The following is a 22,960-nucleotide window of genomic DNA, read 5'->3' on the forward strand; positions in this document are numbered from 1 at the left end:
TTCCTTTTTATTGTTATTTTCTCCTATTTTAGACAACTGAGAGAGTAGGTTCACCACCTACTTCCAACTTCCTGCCAATGCCACTATATCCAGATGCTACGAGATGGGATGAGCTGGCCGTAATTTACTTTTCCTTTCTCCTAACTCTCTGACACTCTCCACTTGGCACCAACCACTGGAAGAACAGCTGAAATGTGATTTTCTATCAGACTGATACACCAAGCCACCATGGAGAAGATTTCTTCTGTGCGCCTTGCGTAATGATATCTTAACCATGTTCTTTATAAACATGCTTATGATTGTGCTATACATTGTGCAGAGAGGAAATCTTCTCCCATTATCACCAGACCATCATTTGGACCAAACATTCCAAATCATGAAAAGTTCACAATCATTTGTTTATGACTTCACTATATATCACACCGGTTAAATGTTGATAAGAAGTACTAATTGCACTTGACGGCTCCAGCAGTGATAAAGTGCTGCACTGAAGGTAATAGATTGATTTCAGTAAACCCACATTCTGTTCAAGACGGGGAGTCATGTTTCTCTATGCTGATGAACAAATGAATAAGCTTTCGCTCCCAATAATGTTGCTACTGCCTGAATACAGCAGGGACATGTAGCAACACTCTGCAGATTACTTCGTTTTGTGATCACCAGCCTTTCTTTGGTTCCGTTTTTAAAAAATATTTAGGCATCATTGATGTACATTTTTTCTGAAAAGAACGCTAATATTTTATAAGCCTGGAATTCCTAAATATATTTTTCAAATATACAGATTTAGTGTGTTCAGTATAATGAATTGATAAACTTATTTTAGTCCATTTTTAAACACAATAGACTGAAGCACTTTGGGATGTTTTTCTACATTAGAGGTGCTATATAAATGTAAGTTGTTGTTTTATAATAATAAAATGGTAAATTTAAAATGGTAATTAAGGTAAATTTTGATATATGCCAAAAAGAGAAAAATATAGACCTACTATTTTGTTCCAAGAATTTGGTAATTCTGATTGTTGATTTTAATACACAGATTTTGAAAAAGAAATTCAAAAATTAGATCCATGTTTTTAAAATTGAAATCATCGTAGAACACAAGCCTATAATCCAGGGTACACTTGGATTTAATGTTATCCCCTGCCCTTCAAGAAGGTTCCCAACATTCACTCAGTGCTTCTCCCTGACCCTAACAGGTGGAATTGGAAAATCAGAGGCATGAACTAGTGCTTTAATTCTTGACGCTATCTGCTGGAGAAGCAGTGCACGATGCCACATTTCCAGTTAAAACACTAATGGTTCTAACATCTGCAATCAGTTCTGATGGATTCCTTGTCGGTTTCTGCTCAACTCCAACCTCACGCAAAAGTCTTGAATAGAATTTAGGAGCTTCAAGGATGCAATACAATCAAAGGGTTCAGAGGATATTAACAAGCCACTCAAACATCATAATTCTAAGTTATATTAAGTTATATTATTCTTATTTCTCAGATTGTATTTCACCATGGCAACTTACTTCTGAGTATTAACCTTTATATAATCACATTAAACATATACATATATCTATAAATATAAACACAGAAGTATTTTTCAGCCCTTTCCCAACAATTTATTGTGTATTTTTCACTATGAGTTCAAGCCCCACTCCAGGATTTGAGCATATAATCTAGGTCTGCATTTCAGAGCAGTATTGAGGGAGTGCTGCACTGTCCGAGGTGCAGTTTTTCGATTGAGATGTTAAACTAAGGCCCTGTCTACCTGTTCAGGTGGTCATAAAAGATCCTATGGCACTATTTGAAGAAGAGCCGGTGAGTTCTCCGAGTATCCTGGCCCTTAACCAACATCACAAAAACTGATCAACTGACCATTTATTTCATTTTTATTTCTGGAACCTTGCTGTGCAGAAAATTGACGGCTGCATTTACCTACATATCAACAGTGGCAACACTTCAAAAGTAATTAATTGGCTGTGAAGCACTTTGGAACATCCTGAGGACGTGAAAGGTGCTAAATAAATGCAAGGTCTTTCTTCTTTCTGTCCCAACAATTGATTTATGTATAATACATATTTTTCATTATCTAAAGTACAACTGCTAAACTATTTCAATTGAACCTTATAAGCGGTGTCATTAAGATGGTGGATGAAAGATTGCTGTAGGTGGAGTTTTCACTTTGTTTTAAACAGAAAAAAAATTCCCGTGCATAACAAAATCGCAAACCCATTAAAACCCTTATAAAGGATTTTACGATTTTGTTCCTTGCTGTGGAGAGAGGAAATCTTTTCCCAATATGTTTGATGTTGAAATAACACGTTTCTATACCAAGTGCAATAGATATCTGACAAATTGCCAGAGATGGCCTTTGAAATAAACAGTGCAAACGAGTGAAGAGACAATTAGATGTGATTCTGGAGGGAGAAGGATGATGAGAAGGTAGGTAAGTTGGGTAGAGATCAGCCAAAAAGGCCTTTTCCAGTTTTAAAAAATTCTTACGTTCTAAATTGATGGAAGCAGAGATAAGAGTGGCAAAGTACACCCTGGCCCGTCATCTCACTCCACAGATTCCAGCAAATTTTTTATTATTTTATGAAAGCGGATATTACTTCATGTCTATCAATCTCAGTTGCTATTATTTATATTGTATAAAATTAATTGCAATAATGTTTAATGTAACTTCTCCAAGTAACAGCAAATATTTGTGGCTAGTTGCTTTATCATTCATTGAAACAAGCCTGATCTTCAAATTTTCTGCAAGTTTTTATTGTTATATAATCATTAAGTTTATAGAAGTAATATTCCAGTTGGAGAGCGTCACCCGCTGGGAGTGCGTGTCAGGAATTTGGGTGCACTGCGCATGATTTTCTGACCATTAATTTAAATGGTCTATAAATCCCATGTGGTGTTTGCCTGAAATTCCAATATGTGCTGCCAGCAGCCGAAGTTGGAACATTAGCTGTTATATATAATCAAACATGAAAAAGCAAAATCCTCTGCCTACACCTACACAGATGATTCTTCATCTCCATTTCCAAATGACCACCATGAGATACCTGGTGAAGGTAAAGAAGGTGTAAAGCTAGACGACCAAGAACATCATCAATATGGGGCCCAAGTTCCTCGATGTACATATTAGGTGATGGAAGGCAATCTCTCAAATGCAGGTAGCCTCCACAGAGATATCACAAGGTCCAAGTGTGCAAACATGCTGCTCCTTCATCCCTGCCCATCACAATCTCACAGCGCACAGAAGGAAAAAGTTGATCCTCACATGAGTTAACACCCAACGCCTTCAGGAGGAGGAAAGGAAAAAAAATAAAGTTTTGTTTTGTTTTTGGAACAGATTAAATCAGTGGATTAGTAAATGTGAAAAGAAGCTCTGTCGCTATTTAGGCATCTGCAGCTATAGCCCATGTGGAGCCGAACATTGCCTTAAGCAATGTCCATATGTCCTGGGTCTCTATGTTAATGAAGTGATGCATTCTTGCAGCCAACACTGTCAAAACCCTGAATTCTTCAGCAGACTCACAGCTTGGGTGAACAATGACAACATTTGCTGCACTGAACTCCATCTGTACCTTCGTATTACTTCTTACCAAAGGATTTATACAGAATGATGACCTACTAATGTGCTTTATAACTAGTTTCACAGGAACAGAGACAAAATATTTAGGAACCATTAAGCTAGAACAGAAACAGAAAAATAACATTCGACCTAAGTTGCTGCTATGAAAACATCCATTATCTGAATAATGCTAATTGTAAAGCCTGCAGGTGCCATTTTCAGTAATTAACGCAGGCCAATGAATTTAAAGACTAACTGGTCTATGGGCCTTTTGATAGTTGTAAAAACAACTATAAGATTCCCTTATAGTGGTTGTCATGCCTTCTTCATTTATCATCAAAGGAAGCTTGAGTGGATCTGTTCCTACTGCTGACTGTAACTTGCAAAAATCTGATACATTTTCCTACCTCCATTTGCCAGAAAGTTTCATATAGAAATACATTGGATGCAATTTAAACTAAGATTAGATTAGCAAATAGTTTACATATCAGACCTTGGAGTCTTTGGCAGGACTGCAGAGTAGCAGCTTGCCTGTGCATCTAAGCAATGGAACTGTAGCTTGAGTATTTCTTTGTGGCAGTGGGATGAGCCTCGTTGTATCTGCTGCTTTGCTGCTGTGTGAGGATTTCTACTTGGGATCATCAGCCATGACTGCAAATGGTAGCCTTGGTCTCCTAACAGCCATGTCTTCATTCTCTCAAGTCCATCAATTAATACAGGTAATGTGGACTACTGCAGAGTGAACATGTCATGACTGCTCCACGGACAATGGACATTAACAGGCACGTGACATTTCTGTGGTCTGACACGACCTACACTTCCGTGGAGTGGAACCCTTTCCCTTGGATGTATGCAGTGGGATTGGTGTGTGGAACCCTGATGGTCACATGGGTCCCATCCATGGTGCCCTGGGCTCTTCGGAAGTCTTCCAGGCAGTAAGTATTCTGTGCCCTTTCTAGCGAGTGTCTCCTTTCCATTGGGAAGGTGATTATGTTTTCTCTGGCAAATTATGGCAACAGTCACTTTCTTTACACAGAAATGAACTGCAGACTGGCTTGCCTGGCATTATGTGGCATTGAATCTTAATGCAATAGTGAACTTGGCAGCTATGGGACAAGTCATTCCATTCCTTGATGCTACCTGCAACATTTGGCAGAATTCAGTCACTGCCTCTTGAGAAGCAGAGGCATCGAAGACAGGTGTCCCCTGACATCCCTAGGTAGGAGATGTGTGGCCTGTAAATACAGGTCCTTTGGTAGCAACTGGTACAAACAAATCCCCATAGGATTCTGTGGGAGTGATTTTCTTGTCCCCACTGCTCCATTTGCACCTAAAAATTGGGTGGTAGTGGAACCAAAATAGCATGCACACCAAATTTTATGGGGGACCTCAATCGAGATGGCCAGAGCTTTCACCGAAAACAGGCAAGAGTCTCATGAATATACGCTAATAGGGGTCAAATTACATAGTTATGAACCCCCAATGCAATTTTCATTTCTCCCTTCATTGCTACCACCAGTTCTTGTAGCTCACGTGGTACAAGTCAGGAGATGGCCATTTTTAGCGACCATTAAAGGGATCCTCAGCTGCAGTTAGGGAAGCTGGGTGCAGGTTTGACACATCTTTCTTTTGCAGTCACTTATGAGCTTTGAACTTTAAAGCTTCCACATTTAATGTCCTTTTTGCTGTAGGTTCCACAAAAATATTGGCTGCTAAAGTGAAAGAAATAAAGACTTGCATTTATATAGTGCCTTTCATGACCTCAGAATGTCCCTAATGCTTTACAGCCAATGAAGTACTTTTGAAGTTTAGCCACTGTTGTAATGTAGGATATGTGGCAGCCAATTTACACTCAGCAAACTCCCACAAGCAGCAATGAAATAAATGACTGGACAATCTGTTTTAGTGATATTGGTTGAGGGCTAAATGTTGGCCAGGATACCAGAAGAACTCCCCTGCTCTTCTTCAAATAGTGCCGTGGGAACTTTCATGTCCACCTGAGAGTCAGATGGGTTTTAACATGGTTTAACATCTCACCTGAAAGATGGCACCTCCAACAATGCTGCACTCCCTCAGGACTGCACTGTTAGATAGCCTACATTATGTGCTCAAGTCTCTGGAGTGGGTTTTGAAGCCACAACCTTCTGACTCAGAGGCGAGAGACCTATGACTGAGCCAAGACTGATAAAAAAAGTCCCCACACTTCTACCCCTCCTCTTTAAGGTGCTGCTGCAGGTCCTTCAAGTTTGGCCATCCCGCCCGATTTCCTGCATTTAGATTGATGAGCTGCCTACTGGGGAGCATGATTCACCCGCCCGAACTGCGCTCCACATGAAAGTCACCCCTGTGTATCCACGATGATGTGTCTTCATGAAGTCCCGTCTTCGCACTGAGGACACCATCCAAGGTGTTGTGTGGCACTATCACCGTGCAAAATGGGATAGATTCAGAACAGACCTAGCAGCTCAAAACTGGGCATCCATGAGGCGCTGTGGGCCATCAGCAGCAGCAGAATTGTATTCTAGCACAATCTGTAAACTCATGGCCCGGCATATTCCTCACTCTACCATTACCAACAAGCCAGGGGATCAACCCTGGTTCAATGAGGAGTGTAGAAGAGTATGCCAGGAGCAGCACTAGGCGTACTTAAAAATGAGGTGCCAACCTGGTCAAGCTACAACACGGGACTACAGGCATGCTAAACAGTGGAAGCAACATGCTGTAGACAGAGCTAAGTGATTCCACAACCAAAGGATCACATCAAAGCTCTGCAGTCCTGCCACACCCAGTCATGAATGGTGGTGGACAATTAAACAACTAACGGGAGGAGGAGGCTCTGTAAACATCCCCATCCTCAATGATGGTGGAGTCCAGCACGTGAGTGCAAAAGACAAGGCTGAAGCGTTTGAAACCATCTTCAGCCAGAAGTGCCGAGTGGATGATCCATCTCGGCCTCCTCCCGATATCCTCCCCATCGCAGAAGCCAGTCTTCAGCCAATTTGATTCACTCCACGTGATATCAAGAAACGGCTGAGTGCACCGGATACAGCAAAGGCTATGGGGCCCGAAAATATCCCAGCTGTAGTGCTGAAGACTTGTGCTCCAGAACTAGCTGCGCCTCTAGCCAAGCTGTTCCAGTACAGCTACAACACTGGCATCTACCCGACAATGTGGAAAATTGTCCAGATATGTCCTGTCCACAAAAAGCAGAACAAATCCAATCTGGCCAATTACCACCCCATCAGTCTACTCTCGATCATCAGCAAAGTGATGGAAGGTGTCGTCGACAGTGCTATCAAGCGGCACTTACTCACCAATAACCTGCTCACCGACGCTCAGTTTGGGTTCCGCCAAGACCACTCGGCTCCAGACCTCATTACAGCCTTGATCCAAACATGGACAAAAGAGCTGAATTCCAGAGGTGAGGCGAGAGTGACTGCCCTTGACATCAAGGCAACACTTGACCGAGTGTGGCACCAAGGAGCCCTAGTAAAATTGAAGTCAATGGGAATCAGGGGGAAAACTCTCCAGTGGCTGGAGTCATACCTAGCACAAAGGAAGATGGTAGTGGTTGTTGGAGGCCAAGCATCTCAGCCCCAGGACATTGCTGCAGGAGTTCCTCAGGGCAGTGTCCTAGGCCCAACCATCTTCAGCTGATTCATCAATGACCTTCCCTCCATCATAAGGTCAGAAATGGGGATGTTCACTGATGATTGCACAGTGTTCAGTTCCATTCGCAACCCCTCAGATAATGAAACAGTCTGTGCCCACATGCAGCAAGACCTGGACAACATCCAGGCTTGGGCTCATAAGTGGCAAGTAACATTCGCACCACACAAGTGCCAGGCAATGACCATCTCCTACAAGAGAGAGTCTAACCACCACCCCTTGACAATAAACGGCAGTACCATCATCGAATCCCCCACCATCAACATCCTGGGGGTCACCATTGACCAGAAACTTAACTGGACCAGCCACATAAATACTGTGGCTACAAGAGCAGGTCAGAGGCTGGGCATTCTACGGCGAGTGACTCACCTCCTGACTCCCCAAAGCTTTTCCACCATCTACAAGGCAGAGGTCAGGAGTGTGATGGAATACCCTCCACTTGCCTGGATGAGTGCAGCTCCAACAACACTCAAGAAGCTCGACAACATCCAGGACAAAGCAGCCCGTTTGATTGGCACCCCATCCACCACCTTAAACATTCACTCCCTTCACCACCGGCGCACCATGGCTGCAGTGTGCACCATCCACAGGATGCACTGCAGCAACTCGCCAAGGCTTCTTCGACAGCACCTCCCAAACCCACGAAGTCTACCTCCTAGAAGGACAAGGGCAGCAGGCACATGGGAACAACACCACCTGCACGTTCCCCTCCAAGTCACACACCATCCCGACTTGGAAATATATCGTCGTTCCTTCACCGTCACTGGGTCAAAATCCTGGAACTCCCTATCTAACAGCACTGTGGGAGAACCTTCACCACACGGACTGCAGCGGTTCAAGACGGTGGCTCACCACCACCTTCTCAAGGGCAATTAGGGATGGGCAATAAATGCTGGCCTTGCCAGCGATGCCCACGTCCCATGAACGAATTAAAAAAAAACTGGTCCTCCTCATTCAATGCGTGCTGCGCCATGGGAATAGCCAAAGCGATTCCCTTCCTCCTAATTTGTATAGGTTCAACATATACTGCTGCAGTAATTGCCAAGACTCAAAGCAAAATGAAGGCTCGAGCAAAAATGGCAACAATGTAGAGAGACAAAAAAGTTTTTTTAATATATTCGTTCATGGGATGTGGGCGTCGCTGGCGAGGCCGGCATTTATTGCCTATGCCTAGTAAAAAGTACGCAAGATGTTCAGTGCACAAGCAGAGAAATGCTCAGTTCAAAAAAAACTACGCTTCAATTTTCAATTAAAAATCAGCAAAATAGCTTTAAGAAACACTCCAAAGCAGGCCATGTTCATGGGACTATCATGTGCCTATTTAAATTGGTGAGCAGTGCACTGGGGTTAGAGTCTCGCCTGAACTCATGGAATTCATTGTCGGAACTGATTTGCATAACTAACATATGGTAATGGAGGATTTGCTCGTTAGCAGCATTGCCTGTTTTTTTGTATCAAAATTACCTTTTGGAAAATTGGATGTGTGAGGTGAGGGGCTGGATTTCCAGATCCAAGCCTGCTGCCTGCGAAGCCAGACATCATTGGCAGGGCCTCGGAAAATCAGCCATTATAAATCAGAATGTGGGATTTAAATATAATTGAATGAACCTTATTTAGAAAGGTAAGCAAACTCTGGGCTGCTGAATAATACCTTGATACGATTATTTCCAAATTGAAGAAGTGTTTCACTTCGATGCCCTTATGGTTGCAATTTTTTGCTGATGAAACAAATGCCAATTCCACAACCCTGCACTCCCAGTGGGGAGCCACACTTACAGTTGCACAGCCCAAGATTTTCAGTACATTAATTTTAAATGGGCAGAAAACCATGGGCTGTGCAGCCATGATGTGCTCCCTGTGAGCCCTGCTCCCCACTGTGAGCATGGTATCAGCCCTTAAATGTGGTGAAATATTTGTGCTCACCAAGTAAAATCTGCAGATTGTTATCAAGCAGCTAACAATTAAGTTCTCTCCCCTAAAGAATAATTAGATATGGTCTAGTCCTAATAACATGTAGAATCAAGCTCTTTCTATGTCTGGACCAAAACAAATCCTGAGTGTCGAAATTTTGCAAATTTCATGAAATTGTCATAAATGTTGAGAAATTTCAGGTGCCTTTTATGTGTACCTGTCTCTTGGAGAATAAATAGATAGTTTTATATTTGAAGCACTTCATTAACATGGAATTCTGGACATGCATATTTACATGGCAATGCCCTTTTTATTTGTTAATATCTGTTATTTGTAAAATGATTACCGTCTGACCTACCCAGCATTCTCAGTTATTTCTGTTTTGCTTGGTTGTGGAGTTGAAGATATTATAAGCACATTACATTTACCAAAATAAGATTGCGGAGAGAATTGCAGAGATCAGCTGCTACCTTTATTCATAGAGCACTGGGAATAAAAAAAGGTACAGTACAATGTTGAAATAAATTGATTTGTTTCCCATGGGAAATCTTTTAAGAATTATTGAACATTTTTAAAAGGTTTATAGTTTGATTTTATTTCACACTTCAGAATTAAAAACAGGGAAGACAAACAAAAATGTTGCAACTTTTGTTGTTGCAACCTGTCTTCTTTAATTAAGACTTTTTAAAATAACTATGTTCTCTCATTCCTGGTATTATTCTAGTGAATCATCACTATAGCCATTCCATGGCTCAAATATCCTTCCTATAAGGAACTGCACACAATAATGGTAGGCACCCTGTAATATAAATCAGTCCCCTGGACTAGTATTGATCACCTAAAGGGGTCTGAAACTAATTTTCCAGATTCTTTTTCCCCTAATTGGTCGGGTTTTTTTTAAATCTGTTTTTTCACCTCTCCCAGATTACATGGCTCTGGGTGGGTAGGGAGTGTCTATATCGCGATGCATAGGGCATCACAACGATGTGGGACAGGCTGGATTGACCAGTGGGTCTTTTCCTGTCCGTCATTTTCATATGTTCATGTAATCCAACAGTGAGTGGTGCAAGTTCAACATCACTTCCTTGTTTTTTTTCTATTGAATGCCTCCATATATAAAACCCAGATTCCAATTTTCTCTTCTTATGACCCTTTCTCCCTGTATTTCTATTTTTAATGATCTTGCATGGGGTAGATCCTGGCACTAAAGCAGCGAGACTGGAGAGTTCTGAGCAAAAAGTAAGCACATAATAGGAAAGACCAACTCTCCTGGATCTTTCAGGATTGCCTTAACTATCAATTCAAGGAAAATTTCCAGCATGGATTAGGTCGGCTTCTGGGAGCTCACTGAAACAGTGCAAAATCACAGGTCATCAATGCTTAAAGGGCTGGAGGTCAGAATTAAAGGGATGCAGCCACTTCAAGTTTACCAATGGGACCCCCTCCCCTTGCGATCTGAACTGGATATCGTGTCTTTTGCATGTGCCCTTCTCCAAACTTTTTGAAATTGGATTGAAAAATACTTAGTGAAATGAGGCAAGTACGAATCATTGAGCTGCTTTATTTCACAGATAACACATGAACATGCACCTGGAATTTCTGCAGGGATCTCCCGATCAATTGCAGTAACTTTGACGGAAGATCGTGGTGTAAGCAGCTGAAAACATCCATTAATGGTGGAAGATTTGGAAAACCCAATGGAAATTCTCCCCCATACAGTCAAAACAAATTCCACTTACTTCACTCAATCTCACTTCTCTCCTCGAGAGATGAGAAAAGTCAATAAACCACGCTTCATTCTGAGTGCTTGCCTATAGTAGAATGGGACAAACTAATAAAGCTGTTTACCCTGCTGAAGAAAGCATCAGCGATCTGTTTGATACATCTGTGCACAGCTGATTAACTAACAGTTTAGATGTCCTCTGTGGTAGCCTAGAAGGAGTCAGATGTATTGAGGGCGATTATTACTTTCTGCTCGCCTGTGATAGAAGTTGTCTGCAGTTCAGCTTTTAGCAGATGGCACAATTCTGTCACTGCCTCCCAGGCAAACCTTAGCTTCTGTGTGGCTTTTGAAATTCCAAAGACAGTTCTCATCACACGGTGCCAGATAGCTGTTTTGTATCTGTTCATGGGTCAATGGATAAGGGCAGATGCAGACAGAATGCCTCTGGTGCAACTGATCCTCCCTAGCATTCCTTCATTCATCCTCTTCATGTGCCTTCAAAAATCTCAAGAGGTGTGCTGAAGGATATACCTATTGTGATAATTTGGGTGGCAGTAGTCTAAATTGTAACAGTTTACCTTTAAGAGAATACTTTCTCAAAAGCCAGACCTTGACTCTCCATTAACACCCCTTGTATGGGCGTGCTATGCGCACATTACAAATCAAGCAGCGAGAATGAGAAATTGAGGAGACTTCATTTTAAAAAATCTTTGCCTTCCTCCCTCTGTTCCTCGACTCTTCCTTTCCCATCCTTCTTGCTCTTCACTTTTCACCTATTTTTCTTCCCTCTTCCCTCTCCAGCCTGTTTCCCATTCCCTTCATTCTCTCCTTCCCTTTTCCCCTATTTTCTCCACCTGCTCCCTCCTTTCCCTGCTCCCCATTGATATCTGACCTTCCCTTGCCTCCTGCCACTCCCTCTGCTCCTTGATTCAGTTATGCACCTGTTTTCTAATGCTGCTTGACTTGAATACTGCATGGCCTTCACTTGCTGTGTACAATGCTATGGGAAATCAACTAGTTATATTGAAAAGGCGCAATGATTTTAGATTTCTGGCTCTTACAATGTAGAGTTTCGCCCTTAAATAAAGAGGGAAAGTAATTATTTTATGTCTAAGTGCAGATTACAAAGAAGGTTGGATAGCATGAGTCGACTTTATATTCTGCATGGAAAGCAAAGAGATCTATTACAAGATGATTTTGTTCACGTTTTCACATTTAATGCCTAACGGTGTGTATTTGCATAGGTGTCTGTAATTTGACCCAGTTACATACCTGAACGATTTCTCAGCACTTAAAGCATACTTTTTTGGTAAATTTCATGCAGTATATATCAAGGCTACAGCAGTTTTGGTGGCATCCTCAAAATGTATCTCTTCATTCCTAGAGGAATCTATTTAACCATGCAGCTGGTGTCCAACATGATACTGTTTTAGCAAGTCAAAGTTGGCACAATAAGAAAATAAAAAAATCCAACTATAAAATGCTTATTACACTTCATTAGCTGTGAAAAGGATTTTGATTTGTTCCAAACCTCTGAAAGTCTTCACTTTATTTTCAAGATCCTTTTGGGCCTGGGTTCAAAGATCAAACAGCAGAAAAAGTGAAAGAATTTCCAAAATGTATTTTGAAAGGAATAGCCTGCAACATAACAACAGATTTTATGATCGTGTGTGACACTGAATAATAAAATGACCTGGTAAATATCAGTTATATATTATTAACATTTCTATACTCCAGAGAATCCAGTTAAATCTCAGCTGTCCCACCTATTGGTTTTCATTTTAGATTCCACATCAAAAAACTTTTACAGGTTTATGCCATACAGAAAAATGCAGCAGAATTACATTTAAAGTACTTCTTTATTCAATTATCCTGTAATTATTAAAGGAACAGCTCAGCTGTTGACTCAGGAACATTACAAGAGGACTGGACTCTTCAAAATATTTATTAAATCAATACCGTGGTGAGCATCATGATCTCTGTTTCTTGAACCCAATAGAAATCCTTTAGGCTAATTGTTCTTTTCTCTGCTTTGCTGCAGTTGCTTTTCTATAGCAACATCACTAAGATTCCTTTGGCCTTCTTTTCCTGTTCTGGGACCCTGTTCCAGATTTACTTTGTCAGTAAGTTCAATGTTTGTTTTGCTTGTATGCTTCAAATTTACTGTATTATTGATCTGTATACTTTATGTACAAAGTCCTGTTTAGTATTCAGTGGTTGGATGTCACTGAATTTCAAGCTTATCTCTGCCTTCACTCACTTCAAATCCAACAGAATTTGAAGGTGTATCAGTTTTGTCTGAACTTCTCTTTCAGAATGCTGCAAGAAAGGCTTAAATTCTTAAAATCTCTGAGGTGAGCATGTCAAATCTGGAACATGAAGTGCCTTCACATCTTAACCTGGGATATGTGATTGTTGGGATTTCTATTTACCCCACCATCAAGAGACAGCAAGAGAGAGAGAGAATATATAGATTACTTCCACATAAGTCAAGGCATAGAAAGTACCTGACCTTCACTGTTAGCAGAATACCTGATTCTTCCCCTTAATCTGAGTTAGTTTACCAAAATAGTCACAAAATGTACACTGATGGAATCAAATCATCTTAAGCACAGCTTCTTATTGTAGGCGGTTGCATAAACCAGAGACCAGAATTTACTAAGTCCAGAGAGAGTCCAATAAGCTCCTTCACAAAATTTATCTTTCAGTCTGACCTTATGAATCTCACTGCTATGGGATTGCCTACAAGATCATAGAAGAAAATCAAAATTTATGAAACTTATAATGACATTTATATTTCTCATACCACTTGCAAGACTTTTTACACTTGTATCTCCTCATCCAGTGGTCCTGAAGGGTCAGAATCAATAAGTATTTGCAATATCATGAATCAAAACCAAGTCATGCGTTAGAGGTGATAATTCCACCTAAGCCTATCACTCACTAAGTATTCTACTGCAAGGTGGACCCTAACCCAATTAGAGTCTAAAAGGCACAGAAACAGGATGGAACAGAAAGATGTTTGCTTATCTTACAAGTGGTAGCCCAAAATTAATGGTGTGTATTTGGATTGACAGTTTGACTGTGGTATAGTTCATAAATGAAAGTGGAGGAATTTGATTCATAGTCTTCCTGACTACTGATACCACAAGTAAAAGATTACATATGTAGGTTGTTAATTAGCAGGAATGAACAAAGTAGAGGCAGACTACTTGTACAGGACAGAAAATGTCCATATAAGTGGATGCTATAGTGAAGATATGGAGTTATCTGGATAGAAATGACTTGGCAATTTTCAGCAATCCTTGTTTTTTTTTAAGAATTCTTCAATCTGAGAGTGAATTAACTGTCCAGAAAAAAATCCTATCTCAACTGAACAGATAGATTTAGCATCCTTCACCTGTTAAAGGTACTGTCCTATTGAAAGTTACAGGTTGTATTCTGAAGGTTATTTATGCCATTCTGGTTTTTAGAAAGTTTCCTACAAAAAGGAAATATACAATTACGTGTTCCAGTAGAATTTATGTTCTTGCATTATTTGTAAATTATTTTAAAAATCTACTTTACTTACAGACAGTGCCCATTTAAGCGCTTAACACATAGGAGGTAATTTTCACTTTTGGCGTAGGTGGTGAACTAGCAGTTGTGCATCAGCTGTCCGTTACACACCCTGCCCTATGCTCCTTTTCTTGGAAAGAGGTGCATAATACCGACCAATCCGCCCCGCCAAAAGTGAAAATTGACCCCATAGTTCACAAATTGTTCATTAAAATCTAGAGCTTTGCTTTCAGAATGAGGAATTCTGCTTATAATTATTGAAGGTATATAGCTCTATTTCTAAGAACAGAAGGTACAGAATGCATATCATCTTTTAACGGTAGCTTCATAAACAGAATTATTCATGGATATGGTGTATTGAATTTTTCATTACTAATAGCATGGGTATCTACACTTCAATTTGTTCTATGATTATACACATATCCTCTTAACAGTTGTGGATTAGGTTTGACAAATGACCCTTCCTCTCCACAGTGCTAAACAAACTAATGCACTTTTCAGTTAATGACCGTCAGTGTCAGGAAGTATGGATGACACCCTGCTGCACATTAGAGAATTACAGCACTGTGCAGATTACTTAATTTGCAGGTTTCCTTTGCTTTTTAAAATGTCTTTGGAACATAGGAACTTGGGAACATGAGTAGGCCATTCAGCCCCTCATGCCTGCTCCGCCATTTGATAAGATCATGGCTGATCTGTGATCTAACTCCATATACCTGCCTTTGGCCCGTATCCCTTAATGCCTTTGGTTGCCAAAAAGCTATCTATCTCAGATTTAAATTTAGCAATTGAGCTAGTATCAATTGCCGTTTGCGGAAGAGAGTTCCAAACTTCTACAACCCTTTGTGTGTAGAAATGTTTTCTAATCTCGCTCCTAAAAGGTCTGGCTCTAATTTTTAGACTGTGCCCCCTAATCCTAAAATCCCCAACCAGCGGAAATAGTTTCTCTCTATCCACCCTATCTGTTCCCTTTAATATCTTATAAACTTCGATCAAATCACCCCTTAACCTTCGAAACTCTAGAGAATACAACCCCAATTTGTGTAATCTCTCCTCGTAACTTAACCCTTTGGTCATTCAAAATTTGAATAAACTGCATAAGTAATTTACTTTTATTATACTTTCATTTGCATGTTACCTACTTCAAGGTGATGTTTATAGAAAAGTACAAACTAACTTTGACGTAAAATATTCTTGCGTTTTGCAAATTTAGCCACAACTTCTGTTGTGTTGAGAGTACCTGATTGTAAGAAAAGTCAATATTAGATCACCTAACTTAAGTAAGGTATACCTCATACTTTGACAAAAGTTCAACCTCCTCATACAATCATAACTCCTGGGAATTATCTTTTCAAAGAAAGTAAACCTTGAACGGTTATGTAATCTCCTCCTGTACTGCTGCATGAGAGGCTATGCTCTGTGCTACACATTCAGTTTCTTATCTAAAGGAGAAAGCATAAGATTTTAGCACCAGTAAAACACTAAAAAAAAACATATGGTTCTAAATCACACTAGGTCAGAGAAATGAAGGGGTAGGCTGAGAAAGTTTCATATGTGTAAGTGGAACATTGGCCGAAAAATTAGAATGACCATAATGACAGTTCGTAATCTAACATTCTTCCTTATTTGTTCAATGGCATTTGTGGATATCCGGATCCCCCGGATCATGGATGCAGTGCAGTGCATCCATGATCAACTGTTGCTGTTTGGCCAATGTTGTCTACATTAGTTCACACCTGATTCCTGGCAAAGGATTTTGTCTGAGTGGTCACTTCATGGAGCATTTGGAACGGTATGGGACGATGCAGCATCGATTTGTTGAGGACAGGTCATACTTAACTAATTAAATTAATTGAGAACCTCACAGTGTACAAATAATGAGAATTAAATGGGTGTCGTATGTATGGATTTTCAGAGAACATTTGATAAGGTGCCACATGAGACTTATGAAAATTAAGGCAAATGGTACTAAAGGAAATGGCTAGAGGGAAGGCTAATGAACAGAAAGCAAAAATCAGGGGTAAATGGATGTTTCTCAGATTGCTGGGATGTGGTTAATAGTGCGTCCTATCGGAGCTGGGACCTCCTTGTTTACTATTTTGTTTGGGAATTATTTCGCTCTATCTTAATTAGGTATTTGTAAACAGAAAGGCCTCTCCCTGTTCTCCTTTCTGTGAATAAAGTCTTTTTTCTGAAATTTTGAATCTTGACCTTAAGACCAAATCATAGCTTTAAGACAAAGTTTAATTCATCAATGAAGCAGAAAAATACACCTGAATTTAACTTGAGAATTGTAATGTGTGTTAAATGGAAATGGTCTTGTTTAACTGTCCATAATGACCATTCTCTGAAGAAGTTTACTTACTATTTGGTCACATCACCAATAGACATGAGGGGTATGGTCATCCTGGGTACACTATTCAAACTGCAGACCGGGAACAAGCTCTTATAGGCACCAGCTTGAATACACATTTCTGAAAAGATGATATTCTTCAGAGGAAGATCATTAAACAATAGCAAACCAATGCACTTTTCTTGTTTCAGACTGTTGTACAAGAACATTCCTGTTTAGCACAATTGCCTTTTTTAAGCTAAAGGATGGCCTTTTTTTAAAATCAAATCTACATATGTAAATTAGTTAGCAAAAATAAAATATATCCTTTATACTATAGAAAGAACAAACTTGCGTTTATATAGTGCGTATTATGACCTCAGGACATCCCTAAGTGCTTCACAGCCAATGAAGAGCTTTTGAAGTGTATTAACTGTTGTAATGTAGGAAAGCCAATTTACATACAGCATGGTCCCACAAACAGCACTGAGATAAATGACCAAATAATCTGTTTTAGGGAGGGGAAAAATGTTCGCCAGAATGCACCTATGCTTTTTCAAATATTGGGATCGTTTACATCCACCTGAGAAAGCAGACAGGTCCACGGTTTAACATCTCATCCAAAAGACAGCACCGCCGACGGTGCATCACTCCCCCAGTACTGTACTTAAGCGTCAATCTGGATTATGTGCTCAAGTCACTGGAGTAGGGCTTGAATCCATAACTTTCTAACTCAGAGGTGAGACTGTTACCACTGAGCCAAGGCTGATACCATACGATGAACATGCACTTCAACTTTCATGAACACACCAGATGTTTGGTTTTAGGTATATGGAAAAAAAAAGTTCTGATATTCCTACATTCAATCTAAATCAAAATAGCATGAATGATGTATCCTCAAAATTTCAAACAAGATTGACACGTGCAGTATTGGCGATGGTGGACAGGAACCCACTTCCTACCCTTCATTGCATAAGGTGCCATCTTATCAAAACAATAAAATTCTACGGTGCATCATCTGTGACTGACTGCCAGACTTTCAAAGCCAAGGTAAATAAATTAAATTCTGATGGTGCCACGTTATGGTGGCAGACCTACGTGCAGTGTCATTAAGCAGTGGGATACTGGTTCAATTCCCCATCGATCCTGTGAAGCTGCAGATATGTGCCAACGGTCACTTTGCTGCAAGGAAACAAACATAATATAAGGAACACCTACCAGGCAGCTGTTGCATACCACCTAATACCTGGCCAAATCCACAGATGGTAAGCTGGCATCAAGCCTACCAATCCTGTTCTCAATGAAGGATGGATAATTTTAATGAAAACTAAAGTGATACAAAATCAAAAGTACTGCAATAAAAGAAGTGCCTTTTTGTGAGGTTGTGTCAACTTAATGTATCTCATATGTCCGAGTCAAAATATACATCATAAATCAAATGGTGGTTACAATTAGCATCTAATTTTAAGACCTATACAGGCAAATACATTTTTTTCTGAAGACTATATTGTATTCTTAACAATAGTTTTATACAGCAATTCATTTATTTATTAATCTGTTAATCATCAAACCCTTATTAGTACATAATGGGCATAAAGTTCCTTACATTTATTTAGGTTATCTTGAACCACATTATTTGAAACTGCTGTACATTACTATATTTACATGTGTTAGACAGTTACTAAATAAGTTGTTTATCTGGGAAACAGATTGGAATCATAAGCATATGGGAGATTAATCCAAAGTCAGCCTTGTTTTATGATCCATATTCAATATATTACAGTAGCATAGTGGTTATGTTACTGGAATGGTAATCCAGAGGCCTGGACTAATACTCTGGAGTTATGAGTTCAAATCCCGCCATGGCAGCTGGGGAATTTAAATTCAATAAAAAAGAACCAGTAATGGTGGCCATGAAACTACTGGATTGTTGTAAAAACCCATCTGGTTCACTAATGTCCTTTAGGGAAGGAAACCGGTCTACCTGGTCTGGCCTATATGTGACTCCAGACCCACAGCAATGTGGTCAATTCTTAATCGCCCTCTGAAATGGCCTAGCAAGTCACTCAGTTGTTCAAGAAGGTAGCTCACCACACCACCACCTTCTCAAGGGCAATTAGGGATGGGCAATAAATGCTGGCCTTGCCAGCGACGCCCACATCCCATAAACGAATATGAAAAAAATATTAGAATGATAGTAACGCTCTACATTATATATATAATAAAGCAATGAGTAAGTGGGCTCACTGATGTGTGCAGAAATGGCATCATATCACACAGTGGTTTTCTTCCACAGTTAGCCATAAAGTGAATTCTAGGTATCATCTTGGTCATTTGCGGAAAAAAAACTGAGCAGGGCTCCCAAGTTGGATTTGTGGTAAATGTACTGCCTGGTGTGGTGTCAAGCCATATAAACTAGGAAGGTCAAAAGTTCCATCTTCACTCTGTGCTGAGTTAGTAGTGGTAAGAGCACTATACTTCCCTCATCATTCCCAGGCAGGAAAGGGAAAAATTCAAACGAGGTGCCCATTTCTCAACATTCTCCAAAGACCTCTGCTGGCTTCACAAATTTTGACACTGCGAGAGGACAGGATTGATTTTGATTGTGATAAACGTCCCTCCCTGTTTGTACAGACTGCCAATACTTGATGTCTAAGCTCACACATAAAGGCGGCCACTTTGGAGAGATACTGATGCCAGTGGAATCATACACCAGCATGAATCAGTGTCTTGAGAACAGGAGGGCATGTTAGAAAAAAGGATGTAAGCAAAGGTGGGATGCTCTCCCCAAGAGAGAAGGAAAAATCAGAATGAGTGAACATTTCTTAGTGGACAATTCAAGAGCAGTGAAAGAGAATGGTCTGTGGTGTGGCTGATCGGTGGTGAGAGGAAAACAAACAAGAAATTATTCATTTAATCTCCCCACGAAAGAAAAACTAAAATAAAAAAGACAAGAAATCAACTTCACTTAAATGGTAAGAAATACATACTGAAATTGTTTTTCTGTGCTTCGATGTTTATTTAGAATACAATCTTTAATACCATTATTTATGGAAGAATGTTATGATGCTGTACAAAGGTTGATTGCATAAGATGTGCATCATTTTATCTTCAGTCCGTCCTTATTGATAATCAACTATACAGATGGATCTTGCACTCATCATCAAGTCGAGGAACAATGGTATCTGCCATAATTACATAAAGCACATACACACTTAAAATGTTATACTGTACATATTCCATATCACAGATTTTACACAGAAAAACTGTGTTGGATACATGATCAAATTAATTACAGTGCAAATTCAGTCTCTTTAAAAAAAGACTTCCTCTGGAATAGACATTTTTTAAAAAAGCAATTCTTGATGGCATACCAAAACATAGCTCAGTTGTATTAAAGAAAATGCTTTCCCACAATATTTTATGTCAAACCTTATTTCAAGTCCCTTTTTTAACAGAATTAATTCTACATTGAAGTCAAAATCAGCACCATCAATATATGGTGCAAAACCTATTGAGCGCAACATTCATTTCTTAGTTGCATTTACTGCTTGAAGTAGATCAAACACAGATCTGAAGTTCATCTTCACATTCAAAAATATCTGTCTGCAGCAGATAAATTAAGTTTCTCTGCATCAAGTTTGTTCAATGCTCGGCAAGAAGACCATATTGTGATCAAGATAATTAGCATTTTTTTTAAACCAATAAGCAGGTGGTGATACCCATGTCTCAGTTTCAAGAAACTCCTCCTGCTTCACTGCAGTCTTCAAAGCTAAGTGCATTTGGCTATGACTGGAGTTCAAAGTTAACCCTCTTGATCTGATGTATCAAGCTGTCTTTTTCCATCTGGGCCTCAGCAAGAGCAACTTTAGCTTTGGCCAGCTCCTGTTTTAGACATTCATTTTCTTCCAAAAGTAACTACAAAAAAAAGAGAAAATTAATACACCACTATCGTATTTTTCGTTAATGGTAGTCTGCTCTCTAATTGTTCTCCCTTTTCTCAGTTTTTTGTCTGCCCTGTCAATATACTTCCACTGACTTGGGTGAGCCTATGTTGCCCTGGAGTTGAGCATTAGAAAGTGTGTGAAAGTTGCCTAGTGGTGAATTTCATTTAACATACCCCCATAGTGACGCAGCTAAGATTGGGAGTGAACCTGCATCCTATTTATCATCATAAATCATTGGAGTTCCAAAGCAGAGCGTCACTGTGCCCAGTTTGCAAAAATAACTAGAGCCTAAGTTTATAGACATCCAAGTTAACTACCTAATGGGTGAAGAGTAACATGACCAGCTAGTATTTACTTTGGGAACATTAGGAGTTATTCAAGGGGCTACTTCCATATTTTGAGTTAACTGACCAAAAAATGTTTTAAAACTGTGCCATTCAGAAAATGACTGGTTGAATTCAACACAATTATTATTCAGGCTATCCTCTGGTAAAATAAATAAAAGTGGTAAACTACAACTTGTAGAATAAATATGTTCACTACATGCTACACAATGCAGACCATTTATGTCCAAAAGGAAAAAATATCCAATATTGTGGCCTCTCACTGAACATGATGTGATCTTGGAAATACAAAGTTGAAAAAGCTGTATTTAAAAGCTTTATAAAATAAATACAGAAAATATTGCAAATGCACAAATAAATCTATCTCAAAATGGGAAAAGGTAAGTTAATATTTGGATATGGATCCTTTGTCAGAATTGAAACTGAAAGGTAAGTGTGCCACCTTATAGCACTAAAGAAAACGAGTACAAAAGGTCGTCAGGTATGCTAGCCACCATCATAAGGAATCAGTTAATAGGTCTAATAGCCTGTGAACATTTCTTTTTAATATATATCTGAAGACTGAAAGATATGGAAATAGTCTTGGATGCTATACAAATATCATCTTGATCAAGTAGTGGAAAGCCACAAAGAGTAGATACAGTTCCAAATTGGAAAGCATGAAGTCTTCACCATGGACATTCAGTTCCTCTCTACCTTATCTTCTTCTTCAAGCATCAGCCCATCTACTACCATCCTCCTCCACTTAGCTGAATTTCTCATCCTCAACTTCTCTCCACTCATTTCTCCAGATCAAAAAGTGTTGCTATAGGAACCTGCATGGGTCCCAGCCATATCTAGAGTCGAGTCCATGACTGTGTGGACTGTACACAATCTGTTGAAAGAGCAGACTTGGTAGTTTGAAATTTTTAATTACTGGAAAAACATGGGGTTATTTGATTCATTTTATATTATGTGCTGAAAGGGGTCATACTTTAGGTGTTTATTGAAGAAAGAATGTTTGAAGACAGTAAATTGTAATCTTTGAAAAATATGAAGGAGTACTTCTGTAAATTGAGTACTGTACTCATCTAGATACGGTTGGATTGCAAACAGCAGAAAACAATTGCTTTAAGGAAAATAAAAGCTTTCAACAATGTGTTTATTCCTGCTGTTTAACTCACCTTGTTGACTGCACAGAAGCTTGAAGTATTTTCAAAGTTTGAATTTTTTTTTAAAACCTTAGCTGCAGCAAAGCAATGAAAAGTGTAACATAAACTGGATTGACAACTTGAAAGCTTTTTTTCATACCTACCTGCAGGGATGTGCAGCTCCACCAATGTCTGCTTGTTTGATCAACTCACACCCATTTAGCTTAACAAGTCAAATCAAATTTTTAAAAAAAATTCTGTCCTTTTTAAAAAATTCTGTCCTTTTTAAAAAAAATTCTGTCCGTTCGGCCTTTTCCTACTCTCCTATAGTGCTATATAACTAGCCGTTAGGAGTATGTAAGAATAGCCCAGGTGACTGTTCATCAGCCCCTATATATGGAGAGCACTCAGCATCTGCTCAGCTTCTACCCCAATCACTCGACTGAGATTGAAAACCCTGTGTGGAGAATTGGAACTGTTAATCTCCATCCTAACCATTCCATGCCAGTGTGTTAATGAAGTTTTTCTCCGTATTTAAATGGACTTCCCCATCTGATTAACTTCTCCTATCCCTTTGCCAAAGTAGTTCTTTAATGCATAAGAGCAGCCCTAGATGATGCCCAACCCGGCCCTTAATTTTGCCTCCCTCCCTATAGCAAAATGGTATCCACCGGGCACCTTCAGCAGTTTAAATTCTTTGATTAAATTATTAGGGTGACATTTACTTCGTATAGATGTTAAAAGTTCTAAGTATTCAGATTTTCTAAAGAAATTCACTGAAATTG

The 22,960-nt window shown here is 39.6% G+C and overlaps 1 protein-coding gene across 3 annotated transcripts in view; it reads right to left on the reverse strand.

Moving 5' to 3' along the window:
* Positions 1-19,749: 19,749 nt before the first annotated feature.
* Positions 19,750-22,960, reverse strand: part of bltp3b (bridge-like lipid transfer protein family member 3B) — a 124,780-nt gene continuing 121,569 nt past the window's right edge. For all 3 annotated transcript variants that reach the window (XM_068004856.1, XM_068004855.1, XM_068004854.1), the window contains one exon: positions 19,750-20,672. In XM_068004856.1, coding sequence (XP_067860957.1) covers positions 20,541-20,672 — 132 coding nt within the window. In that variant the 3' untranslated portion in view covers positions 19,750-20,540. The remainder of the gene's footprint in view (positions 20,673-22,960) is intronic.

The sequence above is a fragment of the Heptranchias perlo genome, chromosome 24 (assembly GCF_035084215.1).
Source record: "Heptranchias perlo isolate sHepPer1 chromosome 24, sHepPer1.hap1, whole genome shotgun sequence".
Classification (NCBI taxonomy): domain Eukaryota; kingdom Metazoa; phylum Chordata; class Chondrichthyes; order Hexanchiformes; family Hexanchidae; genus Heptranchias; species Heptranchias perlo.